This window comes from Pinus tabuliformis, chromosome 3_1, assembly GCF_031772625.1.
Source record: "Pinus tabuliformis cultivar Carrire ecotype Pingquan chromosome 3_1, CPIR1, whole genome shotgun sequence".
In the NCBI taxonomy this organism is placed as follows: Eukaryota; Viridiplantae; Streptophyta; class Pinopsida; order Pinales; family Pinaceae; genus Pinus; species Pinus tabuliformis.
Genome location: NC_142301.1, coordinates 170,464,787 through 170,488,058, shown reverse-complemented (window position 1 = coordinate 170,488,058; position 23,272 = coordinate 170,464,787). Strand labels below are relative to the sequence as shown.

The following is a 23,272-nucleotide window of genomic DNA, read 5'->3' as shown; positions in this document are numbered from 1 at the left end:
GTAATCCTCCAAGAGTTGTGAGTGCCATTTCTCTGTCAGTAATAGTCTTCCCAATAGATAGGAGAGGGTTCTTGATCTCGGTGATTCTTAAGAAGTATGCTTGCATACTCTCATTTTTACCCTTCTTGATTTCCCTCAGCGTATTTCTAAGAAACAAAACTTGATTTGCATCATTAACTTTAAATAAACTCACGAGTCTATCGTAGATTTCCTTGGAGGTGTCTAGATCAGAGATGTAGGCCACCAAGCACTTGTCGATAGAGTCTCGGATGACCTTCTTCGCTTTAATTTCTCTGTTCTTCCATTTGTTCCTGGCAGCAGGATGTGCATTTGATGGAGGCACAACAATATTGCCTCTCACATGATCCAACACTTCTTGATCCTCAAGGGTTAGATCGATAGACATCTTCCATCCATGATAGTCAGCTTTCTCACGGAGCTTGTCTTCGGCAGGAAAGAGTGTTGACGACCCCATCGTTCTTTTAGGATAGCTTTGCCAATCTTCTCTTCGGTGATTGCTCTTACTCTTGCTTGGGCTTTGTCTTCACATCCACTGTGATACCATGTTAAGTTATGGTATGTTCTATGCTTATAACAATGTACTTCTTTTTCTTATTATATTTCACAGATTAACAATCACATGTACATAAAGTAAAGTGCAGATAGAACATTAAACGATCGACAGAAAACAAGCCAAGACAAGAGACACAAGATGTGGCGGCTAGCCAGGGACAAACCCCACAATGTTTGGGGAAACCCTTTGATCAAATCTTCTTTTATCTTCAATAATTCAGCAGAGAGAAATAGTACAATAAATCTTATTCATATCAGCAGTAGCAAGCCCTAGAGCAACAGCATCAGCATTAGCGGCTTCATCATCAAACTAGGGCAGACGATATCTCACAAACCGACCATCGGATCAACTTGATTCCACCACCAAAAGTTGCGGCTTCCAGAGGAGGTTCAGATGAACCTACAGCATAGTTCAGATGAGGAGATCTTCTAGTCCACGCAGGTCAATCTTTACTTCTGCAGTTGCAGCTTCAATTTCGGCAGTTTTTGGGTTCAAACTAGGGTAGTCGATATCTTGCAAACCGTCTGTCGGATTGACTTCATTCCACCACCAAAAGTTGCGGCTTTCAGAGGAGATCCAGATGGACCTACAGCGCAGTTCTAAGGAGGAGATCTGATGGTCAATGCTGGTCAAACTTTGGATCTGCAGTTGCAGCTTCAGGTTCAACAGCTTCCGGCTTCACATGTGTGAGAGAGAGACCCTTTTCTGCGCAGTAGAGAAGAGACTCATTTCTGCGCAGTAGAGAGAGAGATGTGATGAGATGAGTGAGTCCAAATGAGGAAAAGTCCTCTTATATTTATACACAACGTTGGTGTTTGAATAGATGCGACTGTTGGGCTTCTGAGCCTACATGAGTTGTAGGTCAACTTGATAATAATTCCATAATCAAAATAAATTCATATCTCCATGAATACTTATCGGAATCGGATGATCTTTATATCAATCCTACACCTCTCGACGAGAGGAATCTAATAAAAATATTATCAGCCATGAATAAGATGACCCACATGAAGTTTTGCCCTAGTTTCCAATTTTAACACTCCCTCTCAACTAGGGAGAACTTCATCTGCAATCTGTCTATCGATCGTTACTATTCATCCATCAAATGCACTACCCTGTATAGCCTGTCCCTTGCCTTACTCTGCTCTATTCTGCCTGTTCTGCTTTGTCTTGTTCTGCCCTATACTAATCTGTATTGTTTTTCTCTGTTCTACTCTGCTCTTGCATTGTTTTGTTCTGCTCTGGTTTTGTCTGAATTATGAAGAAGAAGAAATGATCGAGGATGTATCATACTGACTCAAAGTCAGTCTCAGAGTATGTACCACTGGTCCCAGACTAGTCTCAACAAACCCGAAGTCAGCGTCATAGTGAGTACAACCCCACTGGTCCCAGACCAGTCTCAACCGACCCGAAGTCAGCTTCATAGTAAGTACCACTCCTACCACTAGTCCCAAACCAGTATCGCAGTCTCAGAGAGTGTACCACTGGTCCCAGACCATTCTCAACCGACCCGAAGTCAGCGTCATAGTATGTACCACTCTCACTGGTCCCAGACTAGTACTGCACTGGCACGAAGTCAGTCTCAGAGTATGTACCACTAGTCCCAAACCAGTCTCAACCGACCCGAAGTCAGTGTCATAGTATGGTACAACTCCTACCATTAGTCCCAGATCAATGGAGGTCATCCTAGCGTAGGGAGTACGGTAGATACAACGATGCACCCATCGGTACTACTATCATCCCTAACTTCATTTCCCTGCTCATTGATCAGATGAGAGGTACTTCCCATGAATCCCAAACTGCATGGGTAGGATGCCTCGACAGGAGAACTAATCAATCATGTCCTCACAAGAGAATACATCAATCCTGCTACAATCGCCATGGAGAACACATCAATCCAGGCCGCCATGGAGAACACATCAATCCAGGCCTCACAGGAGAACACATCAATCTTGCTACAATTGCCATGGAGAACACATCAATCCATGGCCTCACAGGAGAACACATCAATCCTGCTACAATGTCGCCACAGGGTGTACATGTATACCACCAGGGGATAGTGAATCATCCTATGGTCATATGCTGCTCCAAGAAGCACCCCGCACTCCCTAGAGCTTCTAGAGCTCAATGCATCATTGGAGGGTCTTTGAACAACTCCAAGTTTTTCTCGGAAATCAGAAATTTTACTTTCCCAAGGGGTTTTGTCAGAATGTCAGCGACCTGTTCATCTATACCGATATGTTGGAGCCTTATAGCTCCCCGCTGCACCATATCACGAATATAGTGGTATCTGATATCGATATGCTTGGAGCGATCATGAAATATAGGATTCTCTGACAAACGAATCCCACTCTGGTTGTTACAAAGGATCACGATGGCATCCAATGTAAATACAAACAGCTCACTGAAGAACTTTCACAACCAAACTGCCTCACAGGAAACCATGCTGGCAGTAATATACTCTGCTTTGGCAGTGCTCAAGGCCACCGACTTCTGCTTCCTACTCATCCAAGATATCGAAGCAGATCCCAAGGAGAAACAACACCCGAAAGTGCTCTTACGGTCCTCCACATTGCCTGCCCAGTCAGCATCTGTGTATCCAAATAGTCTCACACCTCCGGCAGTGTATCTTAACCCATAAGTGATAGTGCCACGAAGATATCTCAGCAGATTCTTGGCACCAATCGAATGTATGTGGTGGGGTTCAACCATATGTTGACTGCGAAGCATATATCTGGACGGGAGTTCACTAAGAACATTAATGCTCCGACGAGTTGCCAATACTCAGTAGCATTTCGTAAAACAAGTCCAGCAGCACTACCGCTTAACTTCTTGAAGTCAAGCTCCATCGGGGTAGTTACAGGCTTGCAGTCCACCATACCGAATCTTTCCAATATCTTCACCACATATTTTCCTTGAGATATGAAAGTTTCTCCTGGCTTCTGCCACACTTCAAGTCCTAGGAAATAGTGCATCAGTCCTAGGTCCTTCATTTACAATTCAGAAGCCAAATCCCTCTTACATTTGAGAATCAGAGGATCTGCACCTGTTAGACAGAGATCATCCACATACAACACTAGTATGAGAGGTTTATCATCTTCAACCTTAAAGTAAACGTTAGGATCGACTTCACTCATAGTGAATCCCAGCTTCATCAAGTAGCTGTCGATCCTCTCATACCATGCTCGAGGTGCTTGCTTCAGCCCATAGAGAGCCTTCTTCAACCTGCATACATGAGATTTTCGATCATAAATTTCAAATCCTTTAGGTTGCTCCACGTAGACCTCTTCTTTGATTGAGCCATGCAAGAACACAGTCTTGACATCCATCTGATGTAGGTTCCATCCTTGTGAAGCGACAAGGGCTATGATCGAGCAGATGGTCGTATATCTGGCAGCAGGTGCAAATATCTCATCATAGTCTATACCTTCCTTCTCGGAGAAACCACGAGCAACAAAACGAGCCTTATACTTTTCCATACTTCCATCTACTGCATGCTTTATCTTGTAAAGCCATTTGGAAGTAACAACTGTCTTCTCCTGGGGTCTGGGAACTACTTCCCAGACATCATTCTTCATGATAGACTCATATTCTTCGGTCATAGCATCCTTCCATACTTCATGCTTGACGGCATCTGAGAATGATGAAGGCTCATTTTGTATGATCGTGCTCATGATGGTCAGGTATCCCTGATACCTATTAGGTTTCTTACTTTCACGAAAGGTTCCTCGGGGTGCAGCATGTCCTTCAGCATCATCAAGTAGCCCCATAAGCCATGAAGGCCTCTTACTAGAAGAGGAAGGCTCATGTGGAGGAGGATCAATCGGATCCATGGGTTCTTCTACATCAAGCATTGATTCATCGTCCTTTTCTTTCGGTTCCCTGGTGTCGGCTTCTTGAGAGCTCCTCAAAGTCGGAAGATTGTTCACCTTGTTGAGAGCCATATCTTCGTCAAATGTGACATCATGACTAATTACGACTTCCCTTTGACCGGCTACATAGATTCTATAGCCTTTGGTATTTTCACCATAGCCCGCGAAAATTCCCTTCTTTCCAGATGCACCCAATTTATTTCTTTTCCCTTTTGGCACATGAAAATATACAGGGCTTCCAAAAATTCTAAAATGAGAAACATCAAGTTTCTTACCGATGAACTTTTCTTCAGGAATCTTGGAACCCAATGCTTGACGAAGGCATCAATTTTGTACATATACGGTAGTGTTTGCAGCTTCAGCCCATCGAAACTTCAAAAGTCTTTGATCATGTAGCATGGCCCAGACAGCTTCCATAATTGTGCGGTTCTTCCTTTCTGTCACACCATTCTGTTCAGGGGTATATGGTGTAGTAGTCTCCCTCTTGATGCCAGCCTCTTCACAAAAATCATGGAACTCATCAGATTCATATTCAGTCCTATTATCAATTCATAAGATCTTGATCTTCTTTTCGGTTTGATTCTCGATTAGGGATTTGAAGTGTCGAAACCAAGAGAACACTTCATCCTTCTTTTTCAAAAAGTATATCCAAGTCTTTCGAGAATAGTCATCAGTAAATGTGAGATAATATGAATATCCTCCTAAGGAGTTCACAGGCATCATACCAGATATGTCTGAGTGAACTAGTTGTAATATATCGGAGGTCTTGCTTTGACTTGAAGGGAATGGTCCCCTTTTGAGCTTTCCTTTGGCACATCCCGGACATACAACTTCTTTCTCTACTTGGAATTCGGGCATCCCTGTTACCTTATGTCTTACATCGGGTAGAGCTTTGTAATGAAGGTGGGAAAACCTCTGATGCCAAAGTTCGGACTAAAGAGTTGTGTCACAAGACATGACACCTAGCGGACTTCCACCGACCTGATATAAAGAATCAACTCGAAACCCAAGAGTGAAAGCATCTTTAACATTATTTTTCCATATACGTACCTTGCCATCGCTGAAGGTTACCTTGTAGCCTTTGTCTTCCATTGTCGAGATGGATACCAAGTTCTTTTTGAGATCAGGTACATATAATACATCTTGTAACTAAATCGTATTACCTTGATTCAATTTGAGAGAAACATTGCCTACGCCTTTCACGGGGTATTTCATGTCATCTCCAAGGACAATTTCCAGGTTAGTTTCTTTCTCTACCAGATTATGGAGTACTTCTTTGTAACCAATGAAGTGTCTTGAGGCACCACTATCAATGAGCCAAATTCCCATTGAGTCCGAAGGAGCGGAGGTAGATAGAGCAGCTGGTAGATAATATTCAGCCTGCTTATTGTCAACAGTGTTAGATTCATACCTAGAATTTCTAGCCTTCTTGAATGGTTGCCCTCTTCCTTGATTTCCAGCATTCCTTTTACCTTTGCTGTTGAATTTTCCATTCCTTCGATTACCATGAGAGGGATTTTGATCATCGTCACGGTGAGAGTCCTTTCTATCAGGGCATTCCCTTGCATAGTGACCTGCTTTATTGCAAATGAAACATTGTCCTTTTCTTCCACCCTTAGATCCAGCCTTTCTTTTCGATTTAGACCCAGAATTATTTCTTTTCTTAGCATGAGAAGAAAAAGCAGCAGGAGGACCTTTAGGCAAGGGAATTTCTTGCTCTTCTACCCTTGTTTCTTCTTGAATGCATCTAGCCATTAATTCCTCGAAACCAGGAATTACATTATTGTTCAGAAGAGTAGTCCTGAACACATACCATTCGGATGGTAATCCTCCAAGAGTTGTGAGTGCCATTTCTCTGTCAGTAATAGTCTCCCCAATAGATAGGAGATCGTTCTTGATCTCGGTGATTCTTAAGAAGTATGCTTGCATACTCTCATCTTTACCCTTCTTGATTTCCCTCAGCGTATTTCTAAGAAACAAAACTTGATTTGCATCATCAACTTTAAATAAACTCACTAGTCTATCATAGATTTCCTTAGAGGTGTCTAGATCAGAGATGTAGGCCACCAAGCGCTTGTCGATAGAGTCTCGGACGATCTTCTTCGCTTTAATTTCTCCGTTCTTCCATTTGTTCCTGGCAGCAGGAGGTGCATTTGATGGAAGCACAACAATATTGCCTCTCACATGATCTAACACTCCTTGATCCTCAAGGGTTAGATCGATAGACATCTTCCATCCGTGATAGTCAGCTTTCTCACAGAGCTTGTCTTCGGCAGGAAAGAGTGTTGACGACCCCATCGTTCTTTTAGGATAGCTTTGCCAATCTTCTCTTCGGTGATTGCTCTTGCTCTTGCTTGGGCTTTGTCTTCACCTCAGCTCTAATACCATGTTAAGTTATGGTATGTTCTATGCTTATAGCAGTTTACTTCTTTTTCTTATTATATTTCACAGATTAGCAATCACATGTACATAAAGTGCAAATAGAACATTAAACGATCGACAGAAAACAAGCCAAGACAAGAGACACAAGATGTGGCGGCTAGCCAGGGACAAACCCCACAATGTGTGGGGAAACCCTTTGATCAAATCTTCTTTTATCTTCAATAATTCAGCAGAGAGAAATAGTACAATAAATCTTATTCATATCAGCAGTAGCAAACCCTAGATCAACAGCATCAGCATTAGCGGCTTCATCATCAAACTAGGGCAGACTATATCTCACAAACCGACCATCGGATCGGCTTGATTCCACCACCAAAAGTTGCGGCTTTCAGAGGAGGTTCAGATGAACCTATAGCGCAGTTCAGATGAGGAGATATTCTAGTCCACGCAGGTCAATCTTTACTTCTGAAGTTGCAGCTTAAGTTTCGGCAGTTTCCGGCTTCAAACTAGGGCAGTCGATATCTTGCAAACCGTCTGTCGGATTGACTTCATTCCACCACCAAAAGTTGCGGCTTTCAGAGGAGATCCAGATGGACCTACAGCAAAGTTCTAAGGAGGAGATCTGATGGTCAACGTTGGTCAAACTTTGGATCTGCAGTTGCAGCGTCAAGTTCAACAGCTTCTGGCTTCACATGTGTGAGAGAGAGACCCTTTTCTGCGCAGTAGAGAGAGAGAGTTGTGATGAGATGAGTGAGTCCAAATGAGGAAAAGTCCTCTTATATTTATACACAACGTTGGTGTTTGAATAGATGTGACTGTTGGGCTTCTGAGCCTACATGAGTTGTAGGTCGGCTTGATAATAATTCCATAATGAAAATAAATTCATATTTCCATGAATACTTATCGAAATCGGATGATCTTTATATCAATCCTACACCTCTCGACGAGAAGAATTTAATAAAAATATTATCAGCCATGAATAAGATGACCCACATGAAGTTTTGCACTAGTTGCCAATTTTAACACTCCCTCTCAACTAGGGAGAACTTTATCTGCAATCTGTCTATCGGTCGTTACTATTCATCCATCAAATGCACTGCCCTGTACAGCCTATCCCTTGCCCTGCTCTGCTCTATTCTGCCTATTTTGCTTTGTCTTGTTCTGCCCTATACTTATCTGTATTGTTTTGCTCTGTTCTACTTTGTTCTTGCATTGTTCTGTTCTGCTCTGCTTTTGTCTGAATTACGAAGAAGAAGAAATGATCGAGGATGTATCATACTGACTCAAAGTCAGTCTCAGAGTATGCACCACTGGTCCCAGACCAATCTCAACCAACCCGAAGTTAGCGTCATAGTGAGTACAACTCCACTGGTTCCAGACCAGTGTCATCCTCCACTGACTCAAAGTCAGTCTTAGAGTGCGTACCATTGGTCCCAGACCAGTCTCAACCGACCCGAAGTCAGCTTCATAGTAAGTACCACTCCTACCACTAGTCCCAGACCAGTATTGCAGTCTCAGAGAGTGTACCACTGGTCCCAGACCATTCTCAACCGACCCGAAGTCAGCGTCATAGTATGTACCACTCTCACTGGTCCCAGACTAGTACTGCACTGACACGAAGTCAGTCTCAGAGTATGTACCACTGGTCCCAGACCAGTCTCGACTCTCAACCGACTCGAAATCAGTGTAATAGTATGGTACAACTCCTACCACTGGTTTGAGACCAGTATCATTGATCCCAGATCAATGGACGTCAACCTAGCGTAGGGAGTACGGTAGATACAACGATGCTTCCATCGGTACTACTATGGTCCCTAACTTCATTTCCCTGCTCATTGATCAGATGAGAGGTACTTCCCATGAGTCCTAGACTGCATGGGTAGGATGCCTCGACAGGAGAACTAATCAATCCTGTCCTCACAGGAGAATACATCAATCCTGCTACAATCGCCATGGAGAACACATCAATCCAGGCCGCCATGGAGAACACATCAATCCAGGCCTCACAGGAGAACACATCAATCTTGCTACAATTGCCATGGAGAACACATCAATCCAGGCCTCACAGGAGAACACATCAATCCTGCTACAATGTCGCCACAGGGTGTACATGTATACCACCAGGGGATAGTGAATCATCCTGTGGTCATATGCTACTCCAAGAAGCACCCCGCACCCCCCTGGAGCTCCCAGAGCTCAATGCATCATACATGACCCTCATCGAAGGGTCTTTGAACAACTCCAAGTTGTTCTCGGAAAGTCAGAAATTTTACTTTCCCAAGGGGTTTTCTCAGAATGTCAGCGACCTGTTCATCTGTACCGATATGTTGGAGCCTTATAGCTCCCCGCTACACCATATCACGAATATAGTGGTATCTGATATCGATATGCTTGGAGCGATCATGAAATACAGGATTCTCTGACAAACGAATCCCACTCTGGTTGTCACAAAGGATCACGATGGTACCCAATGTAAATCCAAACATCTCACTAAAGAGCTTCGCAACCAAACTGCCTCACAGGAAGCCATGCTGGCAGCAATATACTCTGCTTTGGTGGTGCTCAAGGCCACCGACTTCTGCTTCCTGCTCATCCAGGATATCGAAGCAGATCCCAAGGAGAAACAACGCCCAAAAGTGCTCTTACAGTCCTCCACATTGCCTGCCCAGTCAGCATCTGTGTATCCAAATAGTCTCACATCTCCGGTAGTGTATCTTAACTCATAAGTGATAGTGCCACGAAGATATCTCAGTAGATTCTTGGCACCAATCGAATGTATGTGGTGGGGTTCAACCATATGTTGACTCAGCATGTTAACTGCGAAGCATATATCTGCATGGGAGTTCACTAAGAACATTAATGCTCCGACGAGTCGCCGATACTCGGTAGCATTTCGTAAAACAGGTCCAGCAGCACTACCGCTTAACTTCTTGAAGTCAAGCTCCATCGAGGTAGTTACAGGCTTGCAGTCCACCATACCGAATCTTTCCAATATCTTCACCACATATTTTCCTTGAGATATGAAAGTTTCTCCTAGATTTTGCCACACCTCAAGTCCTAGGAAATAGTGCATCAGTCCTAGGTCCTTCATTTCAAATTCAGAAGCCAACTCCCTCTTACATTTGAGAATGAGAGGATCTGCACCTGTTAGAAAGTGGTCATTCACATACAACACCAGTATGACAGGTTTATCATCTTCAACCTTAAAGTAAAGGTTAGGATCGGCTTCACTCCTAGTGAATCCCAGCTTCATCAAGTAGCTGTCGATCCTCTCATACCATGCTCGAGGTGCTTTCTTCAGCCGATAGAGAGCCTTCTTCAACCTACATACATGAGATTTCCGATCATAGATTTCAAATCCTTCGGGTTGCTCCACGTAGACCTCTTCTTTGATCGAGCCATGCAAGAACGCAGTCTTGACATCCATCTGATGTAGGTTCCATCCTTGTGAAGCGGCAAGGGCTATGATCGAGCGGATGGTCGTATATCTGGCAACAGGTGCAAATATCTCATCATAGTCTATACCTTCCTTCTCGGAGAAACCACGAGCAACCAAACAAGCCTTATACTTTTCCGTACTTCCATCCGCTGCATGCTTTATCTTGTAAAGCCATTTGGAAGTAACAACTGTCTTGTCCTGGGGTCTGGGAACTACTTCCCAGACATCATTCTTCATGATAGACTCATATTCTTCGGTCATAGCATCCTTCCATACTTCATGCTTGACGGCATCTGAGAATGATGAAGGCTCATTTTGTATGATTGTGCTCATGATGGTCAGGTATCCCTGATACCTATTAGGTTTCTTACTTTCACGAAAGGTTCCTCGAGGTGCAACATGTCCTTCAGCGTCATCAAGTAGCCCCCTCAGCCATGAAGGCCTCTTCCTAGAAGAGGAAGGCTCATGTGGAGGAGGATCAATCGGATCCATGGGTTCTTCTACATCAGGCATTGATTCATCATCCTTTTCTTTCTGTTCCCTGGTGTCGGCTTCTTGAGAGCTCCTCAAAGTCGAAAGATTGCTCACCTTGCTGAGAGCCATATCTTCGTCAAAGGTGGCATCATGACTAATTACAACTTCCCTTCGGCCGACTACATAGATTCTATAGCCTTTAGTATTTTCACCATAGCCCCCGAAAAATTCCCTTCTTTCCAGATGCACCCAATTTATTTCTTTTCTCTTTCGGCACATGAAAATATACAGGGCTTCCAAAAATTCTAAAATGAGAAACATCAAGTTTCTTACCGGTGAACTTTTCTTCAGGAGTCTTGGAACCCAATGCTTGATGAGGGCATCGATTTTGTACATATACGGCAGTGTTTGCAGCTTCAGCCCATAGAAACTTCGGAAGTCTTTGATCATGTAGCATGGCCCGAACAGCTTCCATAATTGTGCGGTTCTTCCTTTCTGTCACACCATTCTGTTCAGGGGTATATGGTGTAGTAGTCTCCCTCTTGATGCCAGCCTCTTTACAAAAATCATGGAACTCATTAGATTCATATTCAGTCCCATTATCAGTTCTTAAGATCTTGATCTTCTTTTCGGTTTGATTCTCGATTAGGGCTTTGAAGTGTCGAAACCAAGAGAACACTTCATCCTTCTTTTTCAAGAAGTATATCCAGGTCTTTCGAGAATAGTCATCAGTAAAAGTGAGATAATATGAATATCCTCCCAAGGAGTTCACAGGCATCATACCAGATATGTCTGAGTGAACTAGTTGTAATATATCGGAGGTCTTGCTTTGACTTGAAGGGAATGGTCCCCTTTTGAGCTTTCCTTTGACACATCCCGGACATACACCTTCTTTCTCTACTTGGAATTCGGGCATCCCTGTTACCATCTATCTTACATCGGATAGAGCTTTGTAATGAAGGTGGGCAAACCTCTGATGCCAAAGTTCGGACTAAAGAGTTGTGTCACAAGACATGACACCTAGCGGACTTCCACCGACCTGATATAAAGAATCAACTCGAAACCCAAGAGTGAAAGCATCTTTAACATTATTTTTCCATATATGTACCTTGCCATCGCTGAAGGTTACCTTGTAGCCTTTGTCTTCCATTGCCGAGATGGATACCAGGTTCTTTTTGAGATCAGGTACATATAATACATCTTGTAACTAAATCGTATTACCTTGATTCAATTTGAGAGAAACATTGCCTACACCTTTCACGGGGTATTTCATGTCATCTCCAAGGACAATTTCCAGGTTAGTTTCTTTCTCTACCAGATTATGGAGTACTTCTTTGTAACCAGTGAAGTGTCTTGAGGCACCACTATCAATGAGCCAAATTCCCATTGAGTCCGAAGGAGCAGAGGTAGATAGAGCAGCTGGTAGATAATATTCAGCCTACTTATTTACAACAGTGTTAGATTCATACCTAGAATTTCTAGCCTTCTTGAATGGTTGCCCTCTTCCTTGATTTCCAGCATTCCTTTTACCTTTGCTGTTGAATTTTCCATTCCTTCGATTACCATGAGAGGGATTTTGATCATCGTCACGGTGAGAGTCCTTTCTATCAAGGCATTCCCTTGCATAGTGACCTACTTTATTGCAAATGAAACATCGTCATTTTCTCCCACCCTTAGTTCCAGCCTTTCTTTTCGATTTAGAACCAGAATTTCTTTTCTTAGCATGAGAAGAAAAAGCAGCAGGAGGACCTTTAGGCAAGGGAATTTCTTGCTCTTCTACCCTTGTTTCTTCTTGAATGCATCTAGCCATTAATTCCTCGAAACCAGAAATTACATTATTATTCAGAAGAGTAGTCTTGAACACCTACCATTCGGATGGTAATCCTCCAAGAGTTGTGACTGCCATTTCTCTGTCAGTAATAGTCTCCCCAATAGATAGGAGATCGTTCTTGATCTCGGTGATTCTTAAGAAGTATGCTTGCATACTCTCATCCTTACCCTTCTTGACTTCCCTCAGCGTATTTCTAAGAAACAAAACTTGATTTGCATCATTAACTTTAAATAAACTCACCAGTCTATCGTAGATTTCCTTGGAGGTGTCTAGATCAGAGATGTAGGCCACCAAGCGCTTGTCGATAGAGTCCTGGATGATCTTCTTCGCTTTAATTTCTCCGTTCTTCCATTTGTTCCTGGCAGCAGGAGGTACATTTGATGGAGGCACAACAATATTGCCTCACATGATCCAACACTCCTTGATCCTCAAGGGTTAGATCGATAGACATCTTCCACCCGTGATAGTCAGCTTTCTCACGGAGCTTGTCTTCGGCAGGAAAGAGTGTTGACGACCCCATCATTCTTTTAGGATAGCTTTGTCAATCTTCTCTTCGGTGATTGCTCTTGCTCTTGCTCTTGCTTGGGCTTTGTCTTCACCTCAGCTCTGATACCATGTTAAGTTATGGTATGTTCTATGCTTATAACAGTTTACTTCTTTTTCTTATTATATTTCACAGATTAGCAATCACATGTACATAAAGTAAAGTGCAGATAGAACATTAAACGATCGACAGAAAACAAGCCAAGACAAGAGACACAAGATGTGGCGGCTAGCCAGAGACAAACCCCACAATGTGTGGGGAAACCCTTTGATCAAATCTTCTTTTATCTTCAATAATTCAGCAGAGAGAAATAGTACAATAAATCTGATTCATATCAACAGTAGCAAACCCTAGATCAGCAGCATCAGCATTAGCGGCTTCATCATCAAACTATGGCAGACAATATCTCACAAACCGACCGTCGGATCGGCTTGATTCCACCACCAAAAGTTGCGGCTTCTAGAGGAGTTTCAGATGAACCTACAGCGTAGTTCAGATGAGATCTTATAGTCGACGCAGGTCAATCTTTACTTCTGCAGTTGCAGCTTCAGTTTCGGCAGTTTCCGGCTTCAAACTAGGGCAGTCGATATCTTGCAAACCGTCCGTCGGATTGACTTCATTCCACCACCAAAAGTTGCGGCTTTCAGAGGAGATCCAGATGGACCTACAGCGCAGTTCTAAGGAGGAGATCTGATGGTCAACGTTGGTCAAAATTTGGATCTGCAGTTGCAACTTCAGGTTCAACAGCTTCCGGCTTCACATGTGTGAGGGAGAGACCCTTTTCTGCGCAGTAGAGAGAGAGATGTGATGAGATGAGTGAGTCCAAATGAAGAAAAGTCCTCTTATATTTATACACAACGTTGGTGTTTGAATAGATGCGACTATTGGGCTTCTAAGCCTACATGAGTTGTAGGTCGGCTTGATAATAATTCCATAATCAAAATAAATTCATATCTTCGTGAATACTTATCGGAATCGATGATATTTATATTAATCCTACACCTCTCGCCGAGAGGAATCTAATAAAAATATTATCAGCCATGAATAAGATGACCCACATGAAATTTTGCCCTAGTTGCCAATTTTAACATACTCAAATTGCAAATCTAACTAAGCTAATTAAACAATGAGCAACTAGAAAATTAGATTAGAGAAACTAGATCTAAATTCAAAAACAAAACTAATCTAGCGAGTTAAGAATCAATCAATCATGAAGCTCTCCTACTCAATGATGAGAAGGGATACCACGGGGCAAAACCCCACGCTCCCTCAAGAAAATTTTCTCCTTTTATTATTAGATTTACAAAGAGAAACCCTAGACGTCTAGGAGAGAAGAGGGTTTGGCCTCAAAAATTTTGATTTTCCTTTGATCCTCAAGCCTTTCACCAGCAAAACAATATTTTCAAGAAATCCCAATCCAAACCCTTATTCTTGTCTTCAGATTTGCAAGGAAAGAAAGAGAAAATCCAAAAAATATATATAGGATATACACGAGAAAAAATTATACAATAGGGTTAGAAAATATAGACAAAATTTGTTGATCTACAAGCCAAAAGAGTGTGAGTACAATTCCGCTCTTGGGTATTAAAATACAAGCTCTAAATAGCTAGATCTATTTAGTAAAAGCACAATAGTTGAGAAAAATAAATTAGAAATAGATTATATCACAAGCTAAGGCCAAGAAACCCCTGCAAAAATTTCAAATGATAAGCATCTGAAAGAGATCAATGTGGGTTCTTCCACTCCTATGCTTGAGAGTTGGTTGGTTCAACCGAAAATGTCCCCGAACGCTCAAGATCTGATTCACAAAATGATTTCTACAGAATTCCAAAATAGATTGTTAGATCCATAAGGGGTTAGATAGTACAATGAAAAGTAAGTTCTAGGGGTTCAACCAAAAACCCACTAGGACATCCAGATCTAGAGTATTCCTCTGACCCAAATACCAGTGCAAGATAACTATACACCAATAAATCTACAATAGCAAATGGAAATAACAAATAACTTATTACCAGTAGAATATTAAGCACAAAATCAGAAAATTATTACCATATTCATGGAAGAATAACACCACTAAAATTTTACCCCCAAAGACTTCCTTTATTATGCATACAATACTTAGTACAAGTCCAACAGAGCTTCCAGAGCCAAGAGTTTGATTACAATGTGTTTACAAAGGAGCTAGAGCTCAATTTATAGAAAAAATGAGAGGAAGAGCCTCTCCAAGTGGAAAATTCTAGATCCAAGGAAAAGGATGATTGATCTGTGTCAAATCGATCTCAACCCTTGATGAGCCTATGCAGATCCTTAGGAGAACTAGCCAGTTTACTTGATGGAGTGGACAGATGGACTTAAAATTGATTGTCATAATGGTTTGGACCACCAAAAAATACTTTCCAATTTTTTCTCCTCAAAAAATTAAAATTCTCATTCAAATTACCAAGCTTGGACCATCTTCCTTGAGAAAATTGATTTTCTGGACCATTAGCCATTATGAAGGACCAACAAATTTTCCTTGGGACTTTTCCTGCTTGATTTGTGGAGATTCCTCAACTTTTTGACTCGACTTCTTTCTTGGGAAAGTCCACTTCAATTTTAAATCATTTTTCCACTTGGAGAGAATTTAATTTTCTTTCATTTTAATTTATGGGTAATTTCTGGCTAATTAATTGTCAGGTTTTGAAAAGAAAAAAAAAATAGGAAATGAGTTAAAACTTAAAACACATTTGTTTACCCTCAAATTATGTCAAGATAGAAAGTTGAGGAGCTGAGGTCTAATTTTGAGTACTCATACCACCTACAACTTCTATAGACAACACTTTTTACATTTTACATCAAATAATTATTAAAAATCCCGACCAGTGGAAATTTTTAATAATTAAAAACTAATACTTTGACATAACCAGATTCTACAAGACTATAGACATGATCTAGTATGGTAATATACATTGCTTTTATACACTGGGACTCACCTAAGACTTTACCATCAAGCCTCACTCCAACTTTGGAGGATATTTGGGAGAAAAACTTAACCAATTATTTGTGTTGAAAAACACAAATAATGAGCTAAGGAAAAAAAACCGCTAGAGTAAAAACTCTAGCAAAAATCTTAAGCTACCTAGGTGTGTTACATGGCTTTCATTTCATCATACTATAATCATTTTTACATCATCCCCGCAGGGTTGCAGAATTTGGAATACAATTGATGACCAGAAGCTGAATGATGATGATGATGAATTCTGAAAATTCTTACTTTCTAACCATGATGGATTGCTCTGCGGTGTGCTCTGCTCATGCGGTAGTTGACTAATCCTCAAATGTACATTTGAGTGGCCAACACCTATCAATGCTGAGCATCTGTATATTCACTAAATCCTTAACCTGTAGGTTTCGATTTGTCCATAAAGGGGAATAAATCCGCTTCTATCAGCTGCTTGTGGCTCTGCTTTCATACTGCAAAACGGGCATAAATATACAAGGGTGTCGTTTAACTTATTCATCTTGATTACTGTAACAAGACTTATGCATTTTTCTTGACTTGCCTGCCGAAAAAATCTTGTACTATAAATGTGTATTCTATGCAATATGAATTAAGAGAGTTTTGTGTGAAATTTTATCCAGTGCCTTTTTGTACATGTATGCTCTGAAAAACCAACAACGTGCATGCTTCCTCTGTGTTACCTAAGCCGTATGCTTCTCTGCCATCAAGGAGCACCAGCAAACAATACTAGACTAAATATATTGCACTGTGCAACTCCCCAAAATTAATTTAGTAGAAAATATGGGTAACGCACTGCATAAATATGCCTTAATGTGGTCCAAAAAAAGAATGGATATGCTGGTTTAGTTATACATATATGACTCCTCTCTTGGAGCAGAATGTCTGGAGGCGTTTTGGAACACCATGAACATGAAATCGAACTGCATTCAGCATGAAACAATGTAGAAAAAATATTTTAAAACTGCTATATTGAAGAAGGATAACAAAATGATGGTTTATATATGACTGCTATCATGTAGCATGTAAGTAAGTGGGTTTTGCTACATCTTTTAGTCACTTCTGCATACAGAAGCACATAGATTCAGTTTTATCATGATTCATCCAGCGCATAGGAGCAAGTTGTAAGGTTTGCAGGCCCTGTTTGCTAGATTTTTCATGCCCAGGAATCTGTACTTACAGGTGCTAGATACATTATTTTGCTATAAAATTGTACTTTGTGACACTTGTAAATAAGCAATATATTCAAATCATCCAAAAAAGGATTTTATTACAGCAAAATCCTGTCAAGAACTGCATTTTCAAAAAGCAATACTATTACTGTCATGTTATTATTATTGTTACCTGTACAAAAGCAATGTTAGTTGCATCACATGCTTGTTCAATCTCATTGGCATCCTCTTCAACAAAAACTCCCACAGGCTCCGCTCCATGCTCCCTTGCAGCCTTCGAAATTTCTTTTGCAACATTTAGTGACACTGATCTCTTTGACTTGGGCCATAAAATCATCCCTATGAACTTGGCACCTGCTTCGGCGGCAAGAACTGCATCATGGACAGTGGTAATCCCACACATCTTTACCAGAGGAACAGATTCATCAGAATCTACAGCCGAGTCTAGTGAAGAAAACATGCCTACTGAAGAATCTCTACCAGCATGTAAATGCATACATATTGTCTTATCATTGACACTGGAAATCTTCTTTGATGTTTTTGACTTCTTCCAGCCAAAACCTGAATATTTCAAATCATCACTCTGTTATGCAATTAGAATAGATTTATAAATCACCCTAAACTCTAACTATATGCATGATTTATTTTTAAACTAAGGGGAGTAAGAATGTGAGAAAAAAATATGTTTGCTTCTATCTGATTTCCTGCAGTCTATTTATATTTGCTAAGAGTGGATACTCAATATTTTTAATTTCTTTCTGATAAATTGCATTTATTTCAATTTCTATCACACATAAAAGCAAAGATTACATTTTCCAAATGCATAACTAGGCTCAGGTACTAAGAGTCTCAGCCCTTTCAACAATAAAAAATGCGTTGAATCATGCTCATACAAAATCTATTCCATGTATACATCCCTGGAGTATTTGCATGCTATCCCAAGCATCACATTCTCTACAATAGAATCTAGCAAATAACAATGGTAGAGTATTTTGGTCATTTGTTGGACATTAATAAATTATATTATCTTATCTTTATCTTATAAAACATATATCTCTAAGCATTAGAGAGAAATGGAAGCCCAAGTTGCAATTAGATGTAAGATAGCTTCAAATTTTAAGAGAGGTTGCCTACTGAATTTGGGGCTTTATTGTGATAAGGCCATGTTGCATCTATCAACTTTCAACCTTTTTCCAAAAGCATTCTTCCCCTTGCTTTTCATTATACCCCCTTAGTTTTTAAGTGTTAGATATTACATATATACTGAAGGCCTACTGATAGAGCAGTAAGAGTGAATTGTCCTTTGAGGCCCAACAAACACTATCCCAAAGCCCATTTAAGGTGAGGCATCGATTTTGACAAAATGTGACCAATAGTCCTCTGGGAAGAAGAAAATATAAATTAATAACAGAGAAAGGATGACTTATTTAGGATTTTCATAAATATTTTAATATTGAGTTAACCTATAAATGCCAACTACCATCTTCCGTTTCCCCAACAACCACTCATTCTCTTCTTTTAATTAAAAGCTAGATTTTGATTTATCAAAAAAATCAATGTGGCCTTAAACGTACAGCTTGCACTACAATGTGACAGTCATCTTTAGCAGTTCTCAAAAGGAAATTTAGATCTGACACAACAACCATCCCGCATCTCTTAATTAACCAAGATTTATTGCTACAAAACTTGCAGGTATAGAGTTTTATATACAGCCCTAAAAGAAATAAACACTTAAAAAACATTCAGACATCGAATTAAAACCCTAGACAAAAGCTTGCAACCAAATCCACCTCTGTAACAGAGCCAATCTCATTCCAAGAGTTAACAGCAGTGTCCTGAGGGCATTGGGAACTATTCCAGAATAAGATTCTGAGATCGATGAAACTAGTTACACTGACGAGCAGGTCCTGAATGGTTGAAATTGAAGCTTCCAGCTTAAGCTACTTCATTTGCAATACGATTACTTCAGACCAAGGTTCCTGTTCCCATTCATGCAAGTCCAAAATGGGCTTCACCAACTCAACATTGAATTTATCCTGTGCCCTATTTGTTTTTTCCACATCTGGGATATGCACTGGTTTTCCAATCCTGAGTGGCCAATGCCTCCCTAGACAAGTTGCCATGAACTCCAGCCAGCTCCTCTCTACATTTCTACGTAGATATACCATGACAAGCTTACAAATGTTAACATAGTTGAATATCATTATTTTCCTTTATTTTTAACGAATTAGTGAGGCTTTTGATTGGCTTTACTAATGAAGGTTTTGTCTAACTCTGTTCCTATATCTCTTATGCAGTTCCTGTAACCAGCCTCTGAGGTTGGCATATCTCCGCAGCTCTAGGAGAAATTTCGCAACAAGGGTTTTGTTCCTAGTGATGATAACATGGATCCATGTTGCCTAATTCACGCCCAACTCGACTCCACATGGCTCCAGCTCATGATCAAGAATTCAAACAACTGGTGTCAAACAGAATCAAGTGACTAAATTTAGGCACGATTTACAAGGAAACAAAGAAAAATCTGAGAAAACGACAACATGGGTTTTTGTGCAAAACATCGCCAATTAGCTGACTTGAGAGCAGTTTCCCCAGAAAGTACGTGATTTGGGAGCTATGTGCAGTTCTTCCAAGAGGCGTTCACGGTTTACTGTTACATCTGTCCCCAAACTGAGCACCCAATTAGCAAAGAAACTGAATCAAGCCACTTTCAAAAGGTTATATGTTAGGAAGATCAGGTTTAATCATATTGTGAGCTTCTTCTTCAACCAAGGTCCACCCAAAACAAGTAAAGATAATATTTTGTAAATCTGTCCATAATTGACAGTCTAGATTTGGTGGGATCGGTTTCAATTCACCCCCTTTGCCTTTTGTATCAATTGTATGGGCAGAATAGAGGGGAGAGGATAGTTGTAGATCTGTAGTAGAGTATATTGCAGAGAGGAGGCTATCAAATCTTTGTAGTTTGAAGTCTGACCATTTGGAAAATTGCTTATGACAAATATGTAACTCTGAAATCTTTGTTGGGTTAATGCAAATGCTAATTTCTGGAGTTGAGATCATTGGTGGTCTAAATTAACTTTGCTTCTGCAGCTTCATAGGTAGTGTGGCACCAGTTGGGAGGGCCCACCAACTCGGCCCATGCTGCCCTAATCCTTTCCTTTCTGTAATGTAGTATAGCCTAGTTGCTTTTCTTTCATTTTGATAGATAGATTGTAGCTTGGTTGACTGTACCATTTACTTATCGCTCTGATCATTGGACGTTTTGTTGCTTACATTTGTGTTGTTTGCAGGAATAAGGTCAATCATTGAAGGGTGATGCCAAGCATTGTAACCCTCCTGGTTGTCTAACCATTTGGTTCAGCCAGTGTGACATGCCTATGTCATGTCAAATAGGGGATCTGTAGGCAACCCCAATGATCACCATATCTCATTGTTTCTCCCTTTCCTTGATTACATTTAAATTGTTGTTTGGTAGAAGTGGGATTCCTTTCTGAAGGGCAATAATACGCATTGTAATCCTTCCTTGGCTACATGAACACTCTGATAGGTCAATGTGGAAGATTGCAACCTGTGGTGAAGGGACCCTGGGGCCAACACTAAAGCCCCACATAGCAGACATCTCCTAGATTTACTTTCTATATGAATATCTTTCTATTTCCATCCTCTAGCCTAGGTTAGCCTATTGATACCCTAAACTCTGCACATATAGTGTAGCATCTCAAAGTCTACAAACTCTTGGTTGATAATTTATGTTGGATTACTAGGCAATTAAGTGACCAACAGAAGGGTCACCATCAAATTTTGGAATATCAATTAAACAATTTGTACTATAACAAATTTCTAACTTTGGCTTTGGAATATTCCCATCAGCATATATTGAAGCATTGACTTTGGAACACAAGGAGGTGAACTCAACTCCTCCCCAACAACTGTTGTAAATGCTGGGGGTGCGGGGGGTTGGGGGGGGTGAATTTCAAACAATTTAAAGATCACAGAGAATTAAGCACACATCACATCAAAGATACACAAGATTTATATTAACAATTTATTTATATGTTGAAGGAAATTACAGCTTCTGGTTTTATCAGCCACTACTGGAAGGAGCTACAACCCCTGGTTTACCAACTCCCCCTAGAAGGAGGTGACAACCTCCTGAAGGAAGCTACAACTTCCTTGCCTAGCACCACCCTGCCACCCTTAATAATAAAAGATAGAATAAGAACTTTAGGGTTCTTATACCAGGGATAGTGACCAATTACAAAAACACTGAAAAAATTCAACAATTTTACAATCTTTTCATTGTCCTCTTACTTAGCCACTGCTTCTCATCAATTATTGTTTCACTGCATCATCATCACAGAACTTGTACTCATGCAAATTCACGTCCTCAAGCTGCTTTCTCAAACACAATTCAATGTGCCTTTGGTCTGCCCTATGACCAGCTTCTAACTACCTCAAACTTAGTCCTTTAACAGCCCTTATCACGCACAACAAATGCTACCCAAAACAGGCCTAAAACTTGGCCCACACTATGTCCTTAAACAGGCCTAATTACTCTTCCTCTACGGTCTAAAAAGGATGCTTGACTTAGCCCTCAGTCTACTTTAAATTTTCTTTAGATCAGGTCACAGAATTTCCTCAAAACAAGCCCCGGATCTGCCTCAGAATTGCCTCAGATTGGGCCTAAGTTGTGCCTCAGAAATGGCTGAAATTTGCCTCAAAGATGGACCGAAATTTGCCTCAGACATGGGCGTCAAACTAGGCCAAAATCTAACTCAGGTAGGGCCAAAATTTACCTCAGAAATGAGCCTCAAACCTCACAACCTATCCAGCAAATCGCCATAAAATAAAAGATAAAAAATAAGCCCAAGAACCCTTGGTCTCTGCTCATCAAATTATCTTCTATTAGACTTGGTCTGCTCCAATGAGTTTTGAACTTGTCACAGATTGAATGGATGCCTCAGAAATGGCTGAAATTTGCCTCAAAGATGGACCGAAATTTGCCTCAGATATGGGCCTCAAACTAGACCAAAATCTAACTCAGGTGTGAAAATTCCTAAGCAGGAATCCCTACTGCAGCAAACTGATGTTACTTCTCCTACTTGTTAATTCATGCAAGTTATTTACTGTGTTCTACGGTAAATATCGAAGCAAATACATCTGCAGCCTTCACTTAATTAACATATATGCGGAAACAAAATACTGAGCAAGAAAGAAAAATACAACACATAGGACAAAGTTATTTTTGGACAAAACGTCCCCGGAAAAACCCAATGCGGGAAAATCGGTGCAGCAACTCTAAGGGTTTATTATTATTAAGCAGTAGTTTTGAATACAACTCTGGATGCCCTTCCGGCAATCCAGTTACAGAGAAAAAGACACTGGCAGAAAACTTAGTGAGATTACCTCACTTCACCCGGCAAATCCCTCTGATCCGGCAACTGAACTGACTATCCCCAGCTACAACTGTGCTGCCCCTTTGCAGTAACTACGTGGGCCTGCGTGGAGCTCTCTAAGGCTTTGCGTCAGCTCTGCGCTGGGTCTCACTACCTCCTGGAGCTCTGACGTCAACCTTCCTGGCTGATTTGGCTACTCCCCGGCAAGTTCCAGTTTTCTGCAGGAGGATAGCTCTTCCTCTGCGCTAGCCCTTCTGGCACTGCGTCAAGCACTGCGTGGGCCTTCCTAGCCCAGCGTTAGTCCTCCCTTGGTCTACATTGCCTCCACTGGTGTATCTCTGCCTCACTATTGAGTGTTCGGGGTTCTAGAGAAGATCCTCCAACCCAACTATCCCTGCCCCTCGGCTGCAAGGGATCTCCTCAATCGATTTTTCCTCCTGAGAACTTCTCACTTCAGACAATTGATTTCTTGATCTCTCTCCGTGTGTTTTTCAAATGACCCTCAAGCCCCTTCTTATATCTTCCTGTTGGACAACCAACAGCCTAGATTAAATCATAATCAAAGGCTCAGATCGTTTTGGCTTGATCCG

The 23,272-nt window shown here is 41.1% G+C and overlaps 1 protein-coding gene across 1 annotated transcript in view; it reads right to left on the bottom strand.

Moving 5' to 3' along the window:
- PAI1 (phosphoribosylanthranilate isomerase 1) overlaps positions 1–23,272 on the bottom strand; it is a 150,507-nt gene that overhangs the window by 100,788 nt on the left and 26,447 nt on the right. Inside the window, exon 2 of the mRNA XM_089410969.1 lies at positions 17,459–17,847. Within this exon, the coding sequence (XP_089267095.1) occupies positions 17,459–17,847 (389 nt within the window). The remainder of the gene's footprint in view (positions 1–17,458; positions 17,848–23,272) is intronic.